The sequence below is a fragment of the Lagenorhynchus albirostris genome, chromosome 4 (assembly GCF_949774975.1).
Source record: "Lagenorhynchus albirostris chromosome 4, mLagAlb1.1, whole genome shotgun sequence".
In the NCBI taxonomy this organism is placed as follows: domain Eukaryota; kingdom Metazoa; phylum Chordata; class Mammalia; order Artiodactyla; family Delphinidae; genus Lagenorhynchus; species Lagenorhynchus albirostris.
Window position 1 is genome coordinate 82,825,579 of NC_083098.1, and position 20,807 is coordinate 82,846,385.

At 39.4% G+C, this 20,807-nt stretch overlaps 1 protein-coding gene across 10 annotated transcripts in view; it reads right to left on the reverse strand.

Annotated features, from left to right (window-relative positions):
* The window catches only part of LIMCH1 (LIM and calponin homology domains 1), a 342,494-nt gene that overhangs the window by 87,867 nt on the left and 233,820 nt on the right, over nucleotides 1-20,807 (reverse strand). For all 10 annotated transcript variants that reach the window (XM_060148283.1, XM_060148277.1, XM_060148276.1 and 7 more), the window contains 4 exons: nucleotides 20,110-20,216; nucleotides 14,756-14,786; nucleotides 12,652-12,762; nucleotides 5,496-5,691 (listed from right to left, as the gene is read on the reverse strand). In XM_060148283.1, coding sequence (XP_060004266.1) covers nucleotides 5,496-5,691; nucleotides 12,652-12,762; nucleotides 14,756-14,786; nucleotides 20,110-20,216 — 445 coding nt within the window. The remainder of the gene's footprint in view (nucleotides 1-5,495; nucleotides 5,692-12,651; nucleotides 12,763-14,755; nucleotides 14,787-20,109; nucleotides 20,217-20,807) is intronic.

Consider the following 20,807-nt stretch of genomic DNA (forward strand, 5'->3'; position numbering starts at 1 on the left):
TTATGCTTTCTACCTTGTATTTTGAAAATAAGGGCTTTATATCCTTCACACTGTACTTATCACAGTGTCTTTGGGCACAGTGGGTATCCTCAAATGATCAGATGAATCAATGAATTAGTTTGGCTTAAACAGTGTTTTACACAACACAGAGGAATTCAATGTTACCAACATCAGTCTTTTGTTGGTCAATAGCCCCCATAATTATATTGTATCCTTGTTTCCTGAGTCTCATCTCACCAGATTTCTAAGATCCATTAGAGGGAAATTGTCATGAAAACACACACTACTGTGACAGGCAGCCACCATCTGAATGCTGGTTGAAAACTCTTAATCACTGAGAGCATTATGAAAAGGTTCTTCAACTCCACTGATAGCAAATAGAAATTGACCTCCTTACCCGTGTGAAAAGAACCTTAAACTAAGAGTCGAGCGATGTGGCAGCCTAGCAGAGTGGGTAGTGCAGGGGGGTTAAGTCAGATCCACTTCATTTTGAGCTCTGACACTCATTAGTTTTGTCATTTGTCACTTCACCACTCCAAACCTCAGTTTCCCAATCTATAAAGTGAGGATAATAATAGCACCTACTTCATAGTGCTGCTGGGAGGATCAGATACATGTAAAACTCTTGGGTACAGTACTTGGCCCCGAGTAAGTGCTTAACAAACACTGACTACTCTTTATGCCATAATAGTTCTGGATCTGCCACTGATGACCTGTGGGCTCCTAGGCTTGCCTCTAACACACTTGCCTGTCCTTTTTCTGTAAAAATAGGAATGAAATGAATTGCCCTGGAGATAAAATGATTTAATGGCTTTTAAAAAATGGTGAAAGTTAAAGCATTGACCATAAACAAGTTGTTCATTGCTGCAGATGAAATATTCAATTTATGAATTATTCATGCTACTTGCTTTCAGCCTCCCTTCTCAAGTTTTGACCATTTCATTACTTGTTGGTTTTTGATTCATAACTTAACTCCCTTCTCACCCTGTCTTTTATCAAGTCTGTCTGTCTCAGTGTCATAATAAAATATTTAGAGCCCCCTGTGAATGCTTTATAACAAACACTAATACTACCTTAACTTGCTAAGCACTTGGATTGGTTTCCCTATTTGATATTATCCCCATTTTACAGTGGTAGAAACAGAGGCCCAGAGAGACCCAAAGAGCCCTTTCTCCATGGCTGGTAAGTAACAGCTCCAGACTCCAGTTTCTGTTCTCCAGATTCCAGCCCAAGAAAGACCCCTAGTTGCTAGAAGGGAGAGAAGCATAGCCCTGGGGAAAGGAAGGATCAGACTTTGCTAAAAGGATGTTGTCATCATGATGTGCACTGTTGCAGTTTCCTAACTTTGGGCACAAGTAGAGAATAAACAGCTCCTTCCTCTGCAACACACTTCTCTTGGAAAAATGTCCTTTGCCTAAAGCATCCTGACTAGGGGAAGAACTGTATTTTGCTGAATAGATGAATGAAAGAAAATGATTCTTCAATCAACTATGAAGGCTTAGTATGGATTAGAGTTGTCTCGGTTCCCCCCCGCCCCGCCCCGACACACACACCCTGTTCTAAAATCCTGTAATCTATGAAACTTATTTTGGTACAATATCTAAAAACATATTGTCCATAATATACTGAGAGAGAGTCTCAAAATAGGTTGTTTAACACATAAACAGATAACCTTTTTTTGTTTTTTCCCCAATTAGCCTTTGATGAATGTCTTCAACAGGCACTTCAAGAAAAGTTAATTTGCAAATGCCCTGAGGCAGAGTGGCTCAGCTGAAAGAAGCTTAACGTTTTGGACCTAGAGACCAGGGTCTAATTTCAGCTCCATCATCTCCTAGCTGTGTGACTGGGAAATTGAAGCCCTCTGTACCTCAGTGTCCTCACTGGAAATAAGGAGGTGATAATACAGCTCTCCTAGGTTGTCGTGATGATTACAAGAGATGTAAAGCACCCAGATAGTGGCTGGTGAGGTATACTTTCCATAAGTGTTAGAACCCCTCTTATCTCAGGCCAAGACTTCAAAAGATCCTTTTTTTTTTTTTTTTTTTTTTGCGGTACACGGACCTCTCACTGCTGTGGCCTCTCCCGCTGCGGAGCACAGGCTCCGGACGCGCAGGCTCAGCGGCCATGGCTCACGGGCCCAGCCGCTCCGCGGCATGTGGGATCCTCCAGGACCGGGACACGAACCCGCGTCCCCTGCATCGTTAGGCGGACTCCCAACCACTGCGCCACCAGGGAAGCCCAGAAAGATCTTGACTTGACTTCACCCTGAAAACATGAAAATGTACTAGGGTGGCATCTCCATCTATGCCCAACATTGCACGTGATGAGGCGGACATACTTTTATCAAAGTCTGATCCTTCCTTTACGCCTGGGCTACATTTCTCTCCCTTCCAGCAACTAGCGGTCTATCTTTTTTTTTTTTTTTTTTTTTTTTTTTTTGCAGTACACGGGCCTCTCACTGTTGTGGCCTCTCCCGTTGCGGAGCAACAGGCTCCGGACGCGCAGGCTCAGCGGCCATGGCTCACGGGCGCAGCCGCTCCGCGGCATGTGGGATCTTCCCGGACCGGGTCACGAACCCGTGTCCCCTGCATCGGCAGGCGGACTCTCAACCACTGCGCCACCAGGGAAGCCCGGGTCTATCTTTTTTTTATGTATCTTTACCATACACACCGCCAACCCGTTGCTTTTTCATCTCCTCTAACACGCTAATTTCTCTCATTCCTTATTTCTCTCCCTTAACTCGTCTTTTCTATAAAAGATAAGAATATTTATTTAACAATATGCATTGTGTTTATAAAATATGTTCTTAATTTTAAAAGCACCTGAGTGGAAGGTTTTGTATTTCCTGTTCAGGGAAGCTTATTAGTGGCCTCAGAAGGCATGCCAGTGAGGGTGAGGGAGGAGCTGGGCACCTATGTAGCAAGCCAGATTGGCTGAATTGACCCTGGAGATCCACAGCCTCCTTACCAGGTGGCTCTCGTGTCCAACCCATGGAATCGTGGCACCTCTTACGAGTGTGGCTCTTGGTCATCCCTACTGAATGGGTCAGTGGACCTCAGTAATAATAAAATGAAAACTCTCTCTATTGAGCCAATATGTTGTTGGAGAATTTCATGGTAAGACTTTCCCTAATTGATTGTGAGTCCTAGGAAATAAGTTTTCAAGAATTAAAATGTTCTTCTAAATTTGGAAGTGTTTATTAGGACCAGCAATCTTCTTGATTATCATCACTTAAAAAATATACCATAAGCTCTAATGAAATACAACATCTATTTGGATAAAATTATACCACATTTTTTTAAGGCAGATAAAAAAGTGTTGTCTTTCTTTAAAACCTCATTAGGTCTTGATTAGTTTACAAGAACATAAGCCTGAAGGTATCAGGCTGATTGGTGAAAGCTGTGTGTTAAGATGCTCTTTCATGGATGGTGTTTTGTGAAGCTCAATTTCATGCTTTTCTTTACATGGGAAAAACTTTTATGAAAAGACTCTGGCTTATCAATCTTAACTGCTGCAAACGAAATTGTGCCCCAGCACATATTAGTACAATATTAGTAATTACCATCTCAAATCCCTTCAAGATGTGGCTCATTAAAACTCTGAACCCCTCGAAGCTGGTGACAGAATAAATAAAGGATCTGCATTACCAGTTATTAAAAACTAGGATGAGACAATAATAATTTTTTAAAACAATCAAAATAATATGGATGAAATAGTTTGGTTAAAATACGTTTCACAAAAGTAAATCTCTCTTTCAGTTATGTTAAAGGTCAATTAGATCATGCAGTTGGTATTGTAACTTCTAATACTGTGGGTGGGACTTAAGATGTCATGTAAATTTTTAGAAATGTTTTTCAAGCAGTTCACAATGCACCATGGAATTCTTTAGGAGTCACATACGATGTGGCCCTGAGGCTAATCTAGTTGTTGGAAAGTTTAAGTTCTAAACAAAAGCGTTAGTTCAGTCATGCTAGAATTTGAAAAATCTATTAGGCAAACAGAAAGAAGTGTGGGTAAATTAAGCTTTAGGGTATAAGTTTTGGACTCACGCTTCTTGAGGCTAACATCGTTACACTACTTACAGCGACTTAGGGCACTTAAAAACAATGTTAGGGGACTTTCCTGGTGGAGCAGTGGTTAAGAATCACCTGCCAATGCAGGGGACACAGGTTCGAGCCCTGGCCCACGAAGATCCCACATGCCGTGGAGCAACTAAGCCCACGCGCCACAACTACTGAGCCCGTGTGACACAACTACTGAAGCCCATGCACCTAGAGCCCGTGCTCCGCAACAAGAGAAGCCACAACAATGAGAAGCCCGCTCACCGCAACTAGAGAAAGCCTGCACACAGCAACGAAGACCCAACGCAGCCTAAATAAATAAATAAATAAAAATTACTTAAAAAAAAAAAAGACAATGTTAGGATGATTACTAAGATTCATCTGTAAAATATGACTAAGGAATGTTTCACAGAGGACTAAGTCAGGTACTGAGTATCTTGTAATATGTGCTGAGGGTTAAATGAGATACCAGGGGTCGAGTAATGAACTCAGGACCTGGGCATGTTAAATACCCAAGTATTTTGGTAACATAGAATTTTATAGCTGAAAGGGATCTTTTAGCTATAAAAGATAATTTTCATCTCAGACAGAAGACTTAAAGTCTCTAGAAACATTAGCTTCAGTCAAGCAATACATGAAAAAGAAATAGACACAAATAAAAAAAATTCCCCACCAGCCTAAGTGTCTTTCTGCAAGTTTATACATGCAGAGCCAATCTATCTTCCCTTCCTAAAAGCACAAAGGTGCAAAATAAGTAAGGTAAACAGCTCTTGGAAAATGTGTTCAATTTACATCAGGTTGCATGACCATACATTTTTGTAAAGAAAAATGATCATTCCTTTCAGGTGACATAAAATGCATGGGATTTAAATCAAACCCAGCCTCAGAAGAAACAGGCAGTCTGGGCTGTGTTCTATACATTAATGGCCACCGGCATCGCTCTAGTCAACGGTCAGGTATCAAAAGCATTGCCCAAACTGTACCAATTACGGTTTCACAATCCCAAGTGTGTGCAGTGTGTTTCCAGTTTGCTGGAAGTTGATCTACTTTCACTTACACAGTGTGGTACTCACTCAAACATTTCCCTTCCTCGTACCTGGAGCATATAAACCTTCGGCACACTTTATGAGCTAATGGTCTGCACAGCGTCTTGGTGTACTGAGACCCAGGGAGGAATGATGTAACACATTTTCCAACAGAAGATACGCTCATTGAGGCAGTGTTCAAACCAGCTGCCGGCAAAGCCAACCAAAATTCTAAGGACCACGAAAAACAACATTAAGAGATCTTTTTCCCTACCAGTTTAGAGTTACCAGATTCCAGCAAGGTGGATATGGAGTCTACCTTTCTAGGGCCAATCTCTCGGCCGGTGACAAGGCGGCCCTTGTTAATGTTTGATTCTAAGATGTGCAGTTTATTAAGGCTCCAACCTACCATCACTGCTTCCCCTGAGGACTACATCTGGCGAAGGTGTCTGCCGGGAACGGGAGCCAAAGGAATCCAGGCTATCGAAGGAATCATCTCTGCCGTGTCGAGGGGGAGAGAGGGAGTCACTGCGCTCAGAGTCCCAGCAGTCGATGTAGCCACTGTCTCGAATACTACGTTTAGGGCTCTCAACGTCATCAGTCTCCTGTTCAAGAAGAAAAAGAAAGGATTACAGACATCACAGCAACAGACACAGAGGCTACAAATATCAGGAAAATCAATCTCCAATGGTCTCCAAAAAATCCTGCATAAGAATCAATCTGGAAAGGCTACGGCAACCAGTTATCAAATTGATTATCATCTACACAACACTTCATGAAGCCTTCCCTGCTGCAACTTTTTCAATCCGAAAATCACACATATTAAAAAAAAAAAAAAATCCCCAAGCATCTCGTACTCCACAATGTTGGAAAAAAAAAAGTCCAAGGAACTGAGAATAAAAGATCATCAAGTTTGGATTCACAAGAATATAATGACAGATAAAAACAAAAATGAGAAACTAAAACCTTAACCTTGACCCATCTTTCAGGATCCATAACTGCATGTCTGTTCTGGGACCCAGTCCCCGGTTTAGCTGCACAACTGCTTCTGTTTATGCTGTCTGGCTAATGCACACAGCATTTGTTTTTGCAGCAGAATCAGTTCCGTAAAATCCTGGAGCAGCATGTTTCCATCTTCTGCTACCTTGAAGGGAAATTCCTGCTCTGAAAGGGAGCTGTCTTTCTGGGGCAAAAAATTTAAAAAAAAAAAAAAAAAGCAGGGAAAAATATGTGAAATGATTTTCCTGATGCCTCGGAAGAATCCAGGCATGCTCTCGCGCTCGGCCAGCTCTTGGCACTGGGGGAGCTGAAAGCACTTGTGGCTGACCCACATGTTCAGAGCAGTGAGAACAATGGCTGTCTTTGACAGCCTGTGATTATAAATTCTTTCCAGCGCAAGCAGCACATACTAAAACACTGAAACTCCAGCAGAAGAAAGGTCAGTCAAAGCCATCCTCACCCTCGAATTATAATAAAAGCCTTGTTCCCGCCAGTGTCTTAGCATTAATTACAAGAGTCCAAGCTGACGAAAACAGAAATAACTCCGGTCACTCAAAGATAAACCTCAATTTAATCTCTCCCAGACTGTTGCTTAAAATCAGGGCTGTGAAGGACATCTGCAAAGACTGGAAGGTCCCACTGAAGATTTCCTAGGATTCTCAGGCAGGTCCCCTCCCCATTCCCCATAGAAGAGAAAAAAAAAAAAAATTCTCCGTGGTAGCAATTTTGGAAACTGTCTACACTGACTAATATGCTCGCCGGAGCCAAAGCCTTTTAGGAAGTGCCTTTGCCAGCTGCTTCTATCAATTATAACCAGATCCTCTGACACACTCCCCAGCAGGGGGCCCTTTGGGGGGACAGAGCAGCTGTAATTCACAAGGCACGCACAGTGGTCTTGCATCAGGAGAAGGAGTAGGAAAAAGGGGAAGGGCAGGGTTGAGGGGGGTACCCTGCTGCAGCCACGCCGAGGACCCCCTTAGTGCCCCTGAAGAACAGGTTGTCAAACAGCCTGGGGGACTACGGATGACATGACCCTCCCGAGGAAGGCAGAAATTCCAGTTATGGAAATTAAGGTATTTTAGTTTACTCGTAGGTCAAAATTAACCAGGACTTGTACAAAAGCCAGGCCTGACTAGCAGGAAAAAGAATTCATGACTAACTGAAACGTATACATCTAAATTGGATATGGTTTTGCATTTAATTTCTTTGGAAATGCAAGTAATTATCTTGGATTATTTATCCACTGAGAATAGGCTAAATGGCTAATGTTATTGAACACTTACTATGTGTCTGGGGCTATGCTTGATGCTTTCTCTATGCTCTATTCTTTAATCCTCACAACGTGCTCCCCAATGATGGGGTTACCATTGTCCCTATTTTATAGAGGAGAAAAGAATCAGAGAGGTTGAGTAAATTGACTCAGGTCACACAGTAATCAGCAAAGCTGTGATTCTAACACAAGACTCTGTCTTCAACTACCAAACAGTAAAACCTGGCATTTGATGAACTTTGGTATAGTTACAGCTGTCAACAACAGCATCACCTCTCCCAGCGGCTGGACACTTACTGCCTGCTTACTCAGTGGATGACACTAACCTGGATAGTGTCCCTTCGCTAAACACTGTTTATGCCTAGATCACCAACCTATACGTGCTGCAAAAGAGAGACAGTTTAGAGTAGGTTAAAAGCATGGTCTTGGAAGCTCAGCTGACAGTTTAAATCCTGGCTCCACCCTTTGTCAGCTGTCTGACCTTGGGCAAGTTATTTTACCTTGCCCAATTTCAATTTTCTCATCTGTAAAATAGAGCTAATAATATTTATCTCATAGTATTGCTGGGAAGGCTAAATGTATTACTATATGGAAAGCATTCAGAAAAACACCTGACGCATAAGTGCTCGAAAAATGTTAGCTGTGTTATAATCACTCCTATGTATTCATCTGGCAGGTAAATGTCAATATATAAATCATAGAAAATTTATAAATGCAGTTAAGGACATAATCTTATATACACACGGATACTCTTCTATCTCCTTCTCCATTTATATCCCATAACTAGATGCCTTGGGCCCAATTTCCCATCAGGGAGGGCAGACACTCAGGAAGTCGAGCCACTGGTAACATCTAGAAATGACACAATTTTACAAGCTGCTTGGCACAGAATTACAAAACTGGATTTTCAAGAAAATAATATCAGGCAAGTTTCCCCCAACACCCAAATGTCTCCCCCACCCTATCCTACAGACCACAGGAGAACAGAAAGGAAAAAGAGAAAGTTGACATGCTTCTTGGAGCTCCAGCTGCTTTCTTGCAGCCAGTTATGAGAAAGAAAAACAAAAAGGCCGTTCTGTTCATGACTTTGTAGAAAGCCAAGAATTAAACCTTGGGTCAAGTGAGAGCTGGAAGCTGAACGGCAGGGTCAGTTTGACAACTGAAAACCAGGCCACCTGTGGCCATCCTTGGCCAAGCTGGTCCCTTAGAAACCTCAGGGTGAAGCAAGAGGCTGGCTCTTTAGCCAGAAATAAAGATTTGGACATCCGCGGGATGAACAATTTTATTGGATTCCATCAAGTCACCCAGAGGCAAGCTTTGGGAGCGGGGTTAGAAGATATAAACCAACACAAAGGCTAGCACAGTCTAAGTGCTCTGTACTCGGGGTCTCTTACGTCGTCTACGCTTTCCATCTAGATGCCCAGTAGTGGCATCCTGTCTTCTACAGAGAGCACTCCAGGGAAAGGGGATAAGACTCAAATCTGTCCATTGTGCTAATTGCTGGTTGTTCTAGTAAAAGTGTGTTAATGAATGGGGTGTGAATTACTAGCTCCCACAATATTTTTGGATTATTTTACTCATCTGTCCTCTTCTTATCCTCCTTTGTCAGAGATAATGAGAACCAGCTACAGTTGGTGACTGACTTCTGGTATCTGAGAAACTCCAGATGCCTCTCTTTTACCACTCACCATTTTCTGCTTCCTTTGTGATTTATAAGGTGGCTAAATCCTATTCTGCAGTGTGTTAGGTTCTACTTTTCCAGCCTGATGAGCCATCTCTACCCACCATACTCTCGTTGGTGAAGCAATTCATTCCACAGATACTGACTGAACGTTGTCTATGTGCCAAGCACTGTCTTCAGTGCTGGGGACACAATGTTATGCAAATTCGATAAATTCCCTGTCCTCATGGGCCTTATGCTCTAGCAGGGAAGGCAAAAAAACAAACAGAAAAATATACAAATACAAATCTGTATACAAATACAAATTTGAATACAGAGTTGAATGGTAAGTATCATGAAAACATAAAGCAGGTTAAGGGAAAAGAAGCTGATGATGGCTGCTGCTCGAGGCCAAGGTCTTGTACTTGTTTGCCCATCAAACTCCCCCCTCTTTAACCCCTTGTTCTGATAGCATCCTCTGAGACAGTACTGGCTTAGGCCAATCATGGTATCCCCTGTCCCTGGTCACACTGACTGGTTCAGGGATACGACCCACACTGGACCAGAGTACACCCTAGGAATTTTAAAGCTGGGGCCAGGGAGAAGAATTCCTTGCCTTCCAGGCAAGAAGCTAGGAGCAGATAATCCCGGGGATGCTGTTGGCCATGGTCTCTGCTATGAGAGAGTGTTTGCCTACTGGAGGAGAGGATGAATTCAAGAAGAGACCGGAAGAGAAGAGAGACAGAAAGAGAGAGGAAGAACCTAGAACGTTGACTTTCTAGTTGCAGGTCCTGAGATCTCTAGGGCCACCCTCGTCCCTACAGTGCTCCCTTTAATCTCACTATTCTTGTAGTAATTCCCCTTGGTTCAGCTTAAGTGTCCCTTCCTTTGGGAGACTTTCTCTGATGTATCCAGGCCCAGTGAAAGGCCACTGTCATGATGCTTTCAGAGACTTTTTTTTTTTTTTTTTTTTTTATGCGGTATGCGGGCCTCTCACTGTTGCAGCCTCTCCCGTTGCGGAGCACAGGCTCCGGACGCGCAGCCTCAGCGGCCATGGCTCACGGGCCTAGCCGCTCCGCGGCATGTGGGATCCTCCCGGACTGGGGCACGAACCCGTGTCCCCTGCATCGGCAGGCGGACTCTCAACGACTGCGCCACCAGGGAAGCCCAGAGACCTTTTTTGTCTATAGCAATAGCAACCTACTACGAACATCTACTATGTGTCCGATGCTTATGTTAAGGGTTCTACATGTGTTCCTTGCACTACAGAACTTAACAAGTTGTACCACAGTTAATCATTTTTATGCACATTTCTCCCACTAGAAAAAAATGAATATAAAAAAATTTCAGGCTAGCCTCCTTTGTGAAAGAAAAGCTTTTAATTTCAAATTTATTTCAGCATGTATATGTGCAGAAGAGATTCCAGTTGTCTCTCAATATCTGTTTTCCATTTCTTCTCCAGTGAAAATACACACAGTTTTTAAACGAAATAAAATCTACTTTCCCCAAGTCTTTCCTTGCAGCTAGGTATGGATACGTGACCAAGTTCAAGTCAATAGGATGTGAGCAGAAGTGTAGTGCATGACTTCCCAGAAGTGTGTTTAAAGGAAGGCATAGGCCTTTCTTCTCCTCAGCCCTCCTTTCTCCTGGCTCAAAGGTGGACGTGAAGGCTAAAGCCTGTGCAGCCATCTTGGACCAGCAGGTGAGTGTCCGTGAGTTGAGGACAGTAGAGTAAAAAGACAGAAGGAGCCTGAGCCCTTGATGGTCACAGGACCCTCACACTAGCCCTGGACTGCTCATGTCCAGACCTTATGTGAGTTTGATATAAAACTCTATCTTATTTAAGCCACTGGCGGAGTTGTCTGCATTTCCCAGTTAAACTCAATCTTAATTGATATAATGAGATAGTATACACTTTAGATAAATCTAATATTTTCAGGCATTGGATAGACCTGTGAAATTCAAGTCAATTACTCTCTTTACATAGAGAGACCACTACTCTCTTTATATGGGAACACCACAGCTGGCCATTTTTAGTTAAGTCACGCTTTGGCCAGTGATACTAACTACTCCCTCATGTCCTGTGATGTCATTTATATTCATTTAAAAAAAAAGTAACAGCTGTTCACAACAACAGGTCATTTCAAGGCAGTTGTTAGTAACCAACTGTCTCACTATAAAGGGAAGTTAGGAGAGCTGCAGAGACCAATAGCTGCTCAGATTATAGAGAAGCTGGACTAGTGATAAGAAACATCAATAATGAGAAGAAATCAGATTCCAAGAGAAATCAGCAGGGAAACTATGAGGCAGAGCTTTTCAATAGTTTAAAACAGATAATCCATCTATCATCATCCAAGTCCAAATTTAACATAAGACCAGCAAACATTTAGATTTCACAAATCCATACTGAAACTTACCTTTGTATTTTCCCTAAGTATCCTTTATTGAGAGAGATGAAAGATTAAAGGACAAATAAGGGTTAAGGCTAAGAAACAATGTGTTGTGTTTGAGTGGTGTGTTTATTTTATTTTTCAAGGAATTTAGCTTCAAGGACTTTGTTTATATGTGTTATGACTAATATGAAGGCTTTGTCCATTTATACATATATGAGCCGGCCTGGTTCTAGCCAAATGCAAAGAATTATTAGAACTATTAGCTTTAAGGAAAAAAGAATAAATCATTAGAAAGTTGGAGCAAATTCTTGCTTTCAGTATTAAAAGAAAATCCGTAAAATACAGAATGTCTCTCAATGAGGTCTCACTGGTGCATTTAATTTGCATGTTAGAGAAAAGAGGAAGAAGAAGGTCTTAATTATATATGCTGCACTATGGGTCTTATCCAAAACCCATGGACGCTACTGATTACAAATGAGCCTTACCTATTCACTAAGGCCTGTTGGGTGAGGCTGCTCCCGGGGAATACTGTATGCTAGTACTTTGGGTGAGTTAATGTACACTGCTGAATCCTAAAAAGGAACACATAGGCAGCCACACAAAAAACACTGCACTGTTTCTTGGACAAATTCCTACCTTAGGTCAGTCTTTCCCATAATTAAATACACAAATAAAGCTTTGACTATTACAAAACATGTTTTCCAAATTTCCAGGTCATTCAAATGCAATGGTCATAAAATATGCATCTTTGAAGAGAATGCTTCTAATTTTTCAGAGCCCATCTGGAGTGGGTACCCAGGCAAGAACTTGGCTAATGTTACTTCACCCACACCAAGGCCCTGATGGGTAAGCAAAATGACCTTTAGGATGAAAGTGCAGAGCAAGTCTTCATTTTTGTATAATGCTGTATTGTTTAATTCAGGCATTATTCCCCCAAGAAAATAAGCACTGAGCTCTTTGGTATCTAAAGTCATATACGGACGGATTGAACTTTCTCTTTTGGAATTAAAATTGGATAAAGCTCAGATCTCCCATTCTCAGAAGGGAATAAAAGTTCAGGTAGGCGTGGGTGTATGAGGCAAAGATGGCATTGGTAAGACAAGCGGTCATTTCCTTGAGTGCACGACATATTTGGCCTGTGCAATTTTACCACGTGAAACTGTAAAGATCTTAAAAACAAGCAAATGTGTTGCTTTCCCACCTTGTCTGAACGTCACGGCATGAAGAAGAAAAGTCAAGTTACCTTCCTCATCTGAGCCAGCAAGCCTTCGAACTCCTTCAGGTTTAGTGTTGTCCCACTGTAAGATGCACAGCTATTCGCTGCTTTGCCCAGCCAGTAGATAGTCACTAGTACCTGGGAAAGAGAACCACGCACAAAGAATTACTTTTAAACTAAAGAATCAATAATGCTTCCCTAACAGGAAAGCAGGAGGAGAGAGTGTGTAACATTAATTTACAAAGCCCACCATCCATGAGGTATCCATTCTAGGTAAAATCATTTTAATAAGGACCCAATGTTGCATCGGTCAACACAAACACGATTCAGTAGTTAAAATAAGACTCCAGTTTTAGGAAGAATTTGGTTGTGAGAATGTGATCTATAAGACAGCAAGGAGGAAAAATAAATCCTCCAAAATTATTTTCATGTCATGAAGGCTTCAAAACCAGGAAGCAAAATTTTTCAGAAACTCTGGAGTCTTTCCCCAGACCAGCAATGGAACAGGTTGTCAATCCCTTTTGAGAGAGGTGCTTTTAAAGGCCCATAATTTCTACTTGTGGGCACAGAGGTTCTGCTAAGACCACTGGCAAACATTTTTCAGAGGAGTGATAAAGGTTAATTAGTGGTTTCCAGCACAAGATCAACAAAATATATCTAATTAAAGTCAGAAGACAGCAATGTAATGAAGAATGCAATCTGCAGAGACCTAGTTCTGGGGGTACGGTTAGATTCCTCTTAATCTGAGATGGGAAATTTTTAGCCTGGTCAAGACTACTGCCAATTAACAACCTTGGATGTTTAAGAATGTCTATGAATATTCACTGGTCTGAAGCTACAGTCCTAGGTTAACATTTTGTTCTGTCTTTCCAAAGAAACTGTCCGCAAAAGCAAAGGCTCTTTCCATTGACTTTCCCACAGAACCCAACAGGGGTCAGCTGAAGATGAGCTCCTTAAAATTGAATTATTGGGATCTGAAGCCTAGGGAAAAGCTAAGACTATTATTTTGTTTTCACATTTGGTCTTATTGCTTCAACTAGGCTGGGGAGTATTTATTGTACCTCCCTCTACTTGGCCAGAAAATGCTTTGGACAATGTGATATGTATACATGCTTCCGATGGCAACAGGCCCAAGATATGGTTGTGTGCATCATTGCTAGGATGTGATCTGGTTTTCTACCTCTGTGGGAAAAGGTGACTTTAGGAATACTTCAAAACTTCCAGAAATTCTTTTTTAACTGATGGCTTACAAATAACTTTCCAGAGAGCAGAAAATTGCAAATGTCAGGACATGAACTCGAGCCATAAAATAACTAATGTGTGCTAAGAGTATGAGGCTCTCTTGAAAAGTGTAATAGGAAAACGGCAGATAGAACTGTGTTGTGTTTTAGATTATGGGGTTTCTGTTTAAAATTGTATGATGAAAAATGTCAAATATCCCTGGTTTTATAGAGGAAGAAAAAGAAGATAAGAATGAGAATGTCAATCAAATATAATAGCACCCTGAAAATTTCTTTAAAAGGGGAGGGTCACAGCCAATTTTAAAATTTTATATACAGAAGGTCATTTCTTACATTCTTCAATTTAAACTTAAAATAAAAGAGCACTAACATACTTGCCTTGGAAAATAAGATCTAACTCTAAAAAGTTGATTTTGGAAGGTACAAATAAAAACTCAAAAGATTAATAGGAAAAAAACCACAAAAGGTACAGGCCCACAACAGTCAACACTATTTATATTATGCTAATCTTTTCCCCAAAACAACTTGCCCAACTGCTTAATTTAATAATCCCATCTGTGCCTACCAATGGCAAGGCAGTAATGTTACTGCTAAAACAGATCATTCTGTGTTTAAGAAACCAAATTACAAATGGAGTGCAAGCTTTCATTTATTTATTTCTGGACTAAGCCCTTATCTAATTAAAGAGACCACCCCTCCCCGCAAAATCTACCATTTTTATTTCTATCAGAGTCATTAATTAGTCTATCAGAGGCACATATAATTGTTTCCTAAGAAAGATTCTTTCTAGCAAGGCATTCGAGAGGCCTTGAACTTATGAGCTAAATTTTACACTTGAACCATCAAAGTTAGAAGGAAAAAAGTTTGGAAAGTGAAATTAAAACACTTACATTTTTCAGCTTCCTGCTATAATCAAGGCTCCTAGTTTGGAGAAAGGAAAAGAAAATATGATCAGTTTCTTCACTGTGATCTTCCCTTCAACACCTTTAAGATGTATTTGAAAGCTAACATATATAATGAAATCAGCAGAATATATTACTTTTAAGGTCTATGATTAGTGATTTCAGGTACTAAATAAAATTACTTAGAAAACAAAATACAGAAGGATAAGGTGGAATTAAAGTTCCATAGTGCACCATGGAAGGATGAATGCTTTGTAACATCTGGAAGATGAAGAATTCCATTTAAAACTACCACTGTTTATATTTGTATAATCAAAGCTTAACTGTAAAAGTAAAATTTTGCCTTGGTTATATATCACTGTCAAATTGAAATCTGACTGCACTTCCAAAATCTTCTTTATACAAGTACTTTTAAAGAAGTTCTAAAACCTTACCTAATTAAAGAGACCTGAAAATATATGTAAAAGAGGCAATGCTATCCTAATACTTGTTCTTTTCTGCTATGGACATAAATCAGTGCTGGGGAATTAGCCATGAGCAAGAAAATATGCATGCTATGTTCAAATATACACACATGCATTCTTAAATATACATAAATGTTTATTCTCAAACTATAAACAAAAAAAGCTACTTGGTGGTACTTTCTACATATTCATACAGTAAAATATAAAAATTTCTCCCAAATTATTTCAAAGTTTCTTTAACATGTCAACAAATAAATACTAAGGAAATAAATGCTACACTTCTTTTTTCCACAGAACTTCAGTGGGGGGGGGGTGCTGGGGAGGGAGAATATAATTCTATTATATAAAAAAGAATTCTTCCAGATATTTAGATCCCAGTTACCTTATTGCTGCATACTCTGACCCAAAGTACATATTAATGAATAGATGCACAATTTTAAGTCAATTGAGACTTGAGGGACTAGAAAACAATGTAGTCTATAGTCTATACTAATCTAGTCTATACTAAGGAGATAAACCATCAACAGAGACTTAGACTGTAAGAAGCAGTGGTCCAATTTGGATTTGATTAAGAACATGTTTTCATATTTCCCCCTATTAACAGAAAGAAAGATTTGTCATTATCTGCTTAGATATTTGCTAGGATTTAAAATAATTTAACAACAGTAATAGCAGCAAAACCAGATGAAAACAAAAATCTATAGAAGATTTGAAATTTTTGTGAAAAACAACTTAAGAACAGGGAACATAAGACTTTTTCTGCACTGCCAATGACTGTTTTTTGACTAAAACTGTGACCCAGTTCTAAAAAAGAAGCACGCTTGGCACACAGTAGGAGCTCACAAAATATTTGTTTGAGTGACTTCCACGTAACAACCAATTACGTGAAAATGCTCCCACATTTTTCAGAGACATCCTCGGGAGCAATCCAAAGGCTTTCCTCATTTTCATCCAATTGCTGCGATTCCCTGGAATGATACTTGCTGCATGACCTTCTGGATTATGTTTTCATGTCCCATCAAGGTCGTCTGGCACCCATTACAGTAGAGTTCACGAAATTACACACAGAGTAATCATTTGCAGTTTTCCCTCTTTCTTTCTTTATAGTCTACTCAAGTTACTTCTCAAAAAAAAATAAGAAGAAGAAAAATTACCCACAATGAAAGCTAATCTAAAGAGTATTTTTCAAAAGACAATTTCAAAAAGCATCAAAATTTCCTCTTTGGGATCTACCCCTCTACCTATTGCTTCCACTATTAATTGGTGTCAGTAGGGGGTTCTCCATCTCTGCTAATGTTTGGCTCAACTTTCAGAGGGGAAAGCAGAAAAATATAGCAGTTCTACTTTCATCTCCCATAGCTATGAAATCTACATATGTTGCAAATGTCCCCTGGACAGTGCCAAGTTAAAACAGCATCACTTACAGAAAATTGTGAAGCAGATAGCTCATTCCATGCCCCAATCTTCCCTAATACTAGAAAAGATTTTCTAAGTACCAGAGATGAATTTGTGGCATAATTTTTAATATAAAGTTCTTTATGTGCTTCTAAATATTCATACAGTGAAATAAAAATGTTTTCTCCATAATTATGCCAAATTCAACAACCTACAACACTTGTGGACCACCCCTCCCACCACGCTCGTCCTTGCTCATTACCCTTCTACCACACTGGCTGGCCACTCTTCTTTCTCTTTCTAGACATCAAGTTTGTTTCTCTTCCCAGTCTTTCTACCTGATTCCTCTGCCCTGAATACCCTATAGATCTTAGCATGTCTGGCTCTTGCTTCCCATTCATGTCTCAGCCCTCAGCTGAAATGCCACGTCTTTAGAGAGACCATTCTTGACCACCTTTCTTTTTTATTTCCCCCCTGTTTGACTGAGATATAATTGATATAAAACGTTATATAAGTTTAAGGTATGCAACACAGTGATTTGATATATGTATATATTGCCATGGTCACTATCTTTTACACCATCTATTTTATTATTATTTTCTTTTCTTTTCAGCACTTATCACTCCCTGCAATTTTTAAAAATTGACTTATTTACTTCCCATTTCTTGACACAGGGTATAAATTCCCTGTGAACAGGGGGGCCTGTTCTCTAGTGACTGGAAAGTATCAGACACATAGTAGCCGCTCAGTAAATCTTTGTTGAATTAATGAAAAATGACATAGGGGAAGGCGATGGGCAAGTATTGCTTAACGAAAATAATAATCTCAAGTGAAGGAAAAACTTAAAAGGGAAGAAAATGAGGAGAAGAAATGCAAAAATGGGAGACAGATGGAAAGGTATGATAAAGAAGGGAAGGAAAGCATAGGGAAGAGAAAGAGACAGAGAAAAGAAGCAGAGAGAAAGAGAAAAAGAACAGAGAAAAGAAGAGGAGAAGGGGAAGATTGTCCAGTAATTGAGAAGTGACTGTCTGTGTGCCACTGGTCTAAGTGACTTTTTTTCCTTTAGGTTGCTTTCTGTGCCTTTGAACTAAAGTCGCTTTCTTTAGAAGTTGGTTGAACCATCTTCCCAGATCTGCACTGAGAAAGCTTTAGCTAGAATCATACCTGAAAGAACATTCTGTCCAACATCAAACATGCTAACATTCTCATTATTGGGGTCTGGGAAGGAGAAGAGAGGGAGAAAGGAGCACCTAAATACATAATGTAAATATTTACTGAAATAAAAGGAGAAACTGACAATAGTAGTACGGGACTTTAATACCTACTTAAATCAATGGACAGATCATCCAGACAGAAAATCAATAATAAAACATTAGTTTCAAATGACATATAAGATGGACTTATTAGATATATACAGAACATTACAACCAAAAGCAGCAGAATACACATTCTTTTCAAGTGCACATGGAACATTCTTCAGGATGAATACCACACACACACACACACACACACACACACACACACACAAAAGAACATTCTGTCCAATTCCATTTTATAGATGAAGACACAGAGCCCTACTGAAGCAAGGGAGCTTGCCTAGGATTATAGACCTGGGGGTAGCAGATGTAGAGGTAGACCTGAGATTTCCCAATGCTCACGGTTTTGTAGAAAAGCAGTAAAGCGATACGAGTTCTGAATTTCTAAAACCAATCAGTCTCAGAAGCCTCCTGGTTTAGTAACATATTGATTTAAAGTGACTCTTAAAAAAAAATGAATGCAGCTGCCAACAGTGTCAAAGTGAACTTTCCTTCACACTCTAATCAATGTGTGTGTAACAAATGATTACCTACCATGTCACACAGTTACTATTGTTTCTGGTCACTTGCCACCCAGGTGAAACTATGAATGTGAGATGAGGCAGAACCTGAAACAATTTCCTAAAATGAATAATGATTTATAGAGGCTGGATTTAGGTACAGAAATAAATGGAGCATGTGAGGACTGAAATGAGGTTTATGGTGGTTTACATATTCAAATATCATAATTTTTATTCTGTTCTTTTTATACTTAAGTAAAAATTTTCCATGAGAAGTATTAAAGAGAGGTCAAAAGGTACAAACTTCCAGTTATAAAATAAATAAGTCATGGGGATGTAATATACAGCATGACAACTATAGTTAATAACACTGTATTGCATATTTGTAAGTTGCTAAGAAATTGCTAAGAGAGTAGATCTTAAAAGTTCTCATCACAAGAAAAATAAACTTTATATGGTGACAGATGTTAACTAGACTTATTGTGGTAAACATTTTGCAATATATACAAATATTAAATCATTACGTTGCACACCTAAAACTAATATAATGGTGTAGTTAATTGTACTTCAAAAAAGGAAAGGCACATTGACAACAGAGAAGTGCTTTTTACATAATCAATCATGGCTGACTCTCCCTTATTCCCAGTCATAAATCATAAAATCCAAAAATCATAAAATCCAATATGAACTCCAACTTGATTTCATTTAGTAGTTTCAATTATTTTTCCCCATCATTAAGAAAAAGCCAGTATCGGCAAATAGCAAAAAATTAACAGCTCTGAATTTTGGTTTCTTTCTCTTTTCTGTCCTTCTATGATAAAATGACCCAAAAGTAATCAAAAGGAGAAGTATAGCCAGTCCAAAGATGCTATCTATGTAATCAAGCTTATTATTAAAGCATATTAATGCCAAATACTGTTTGACTAATTTCAAAAAGGTTTTATCTGAATTTGGTAGAGTCTAAAGAACTTTTAAACTACAGGAAAGTTACCTCTACCATCTCAAAAGGACTTTTCATCTCATTACTCTGCTCATGAGCTATTTCTTCATAGAGAAGCACATTGCCTTTTCTTTTACTATAACATTCTTTCCCAAGAATTCTTTGGCCCCAAACATGGCTCACTGAGTAGATACAGTCAACAATAGCCAAATGGCCAATGATCCATCTTCAAAGAACTTGATCACTGACACATATGAGAAAACAGTTACAAGTGTAAATGAAGAATAGATTTTTCCATAATCTATTGACTTCTTTGCATAATAAACAGAGTTCAAATCTGTTTAGGAGTTTGCAGTCTTCCAGGAGCCTATTCATATGCCCAACTGGAGCCAATAAAAGCTTTTTGTCTAACCCAAACAGATTTGTGCATATTTCTCCCTTGCCTCTCCCTCTGGTAAGTTTCACTTAACATTTTCTTCCCTTTCTCTAAAATTCTAACTCTATGTACATGATTTTTGCATTTCAAAAAATTATGTTTGATCAGAATGAAAGCTATACACAAGGGAAGGCCAATGTGGTTTATTTTGAAAGCTAGGTTTTTACCTCCACATTTTAACTTTATTAGGCATGCCCAATTCTCTGCCTCTTAGACCTTACATCATCATCACAAAACTGCAAATCAAACCATAAATGGGTTTCCCTTGAACATAAATCATGCATTACTTACTTGACTGTTACTCTGTTGGACGTATCCTGTAGGTCACTCGGGTCAAAAAGTTGAGATTCTTTAAGGCCGAGCTCTTTACAACCTCTCAAGAATAATATGATATTGTCCTAGAAGGAAGAAAAGAAATCCAAGTCTATATTATTTTATATTATTTTATGAACCAGCCTTTCTTCTTTAATAGTCCAAATTACTGGAGGGATGTCAGTCATTAAGGCAGTGAGAGTCAGGTGTGAGTCATGGCCTGTTGGATAATAAAATCATACCTCTTTAGGAAATGCTGGAATAAATAGACACTTCAAACTTCTAAACCTGCAGCTATGTCAAATTCATTTTTTTCCCTTTATCTTTTCACATTTGTATAAAACTGTAAGTTAAATGCCATTGGAAAGTAGAAATTAGCAATTTGGGGGAAATAGTACTCAAAACCCATGAATTCCCTATTGCTTCAAAGTTTTGTCCATGTCTTATTGCCTAGAATCTGGTTCAAAATGGATATATATATATTTTTAAATAGGTTTTACTACCCAAGTGTCATCTTCAACAAGTTTTTCTTTTCAATTGATCTTCAGAAATATATCCTTATCTAAAAAAAGGGTACAAATGAACTTATCTACAAAACAGAAATACAGTTTGTAGAAAACAAACTTATAGTTACCAGGGGTAAGGGCGGGGGAGGGATAAATTGGGAGGTTGGGATT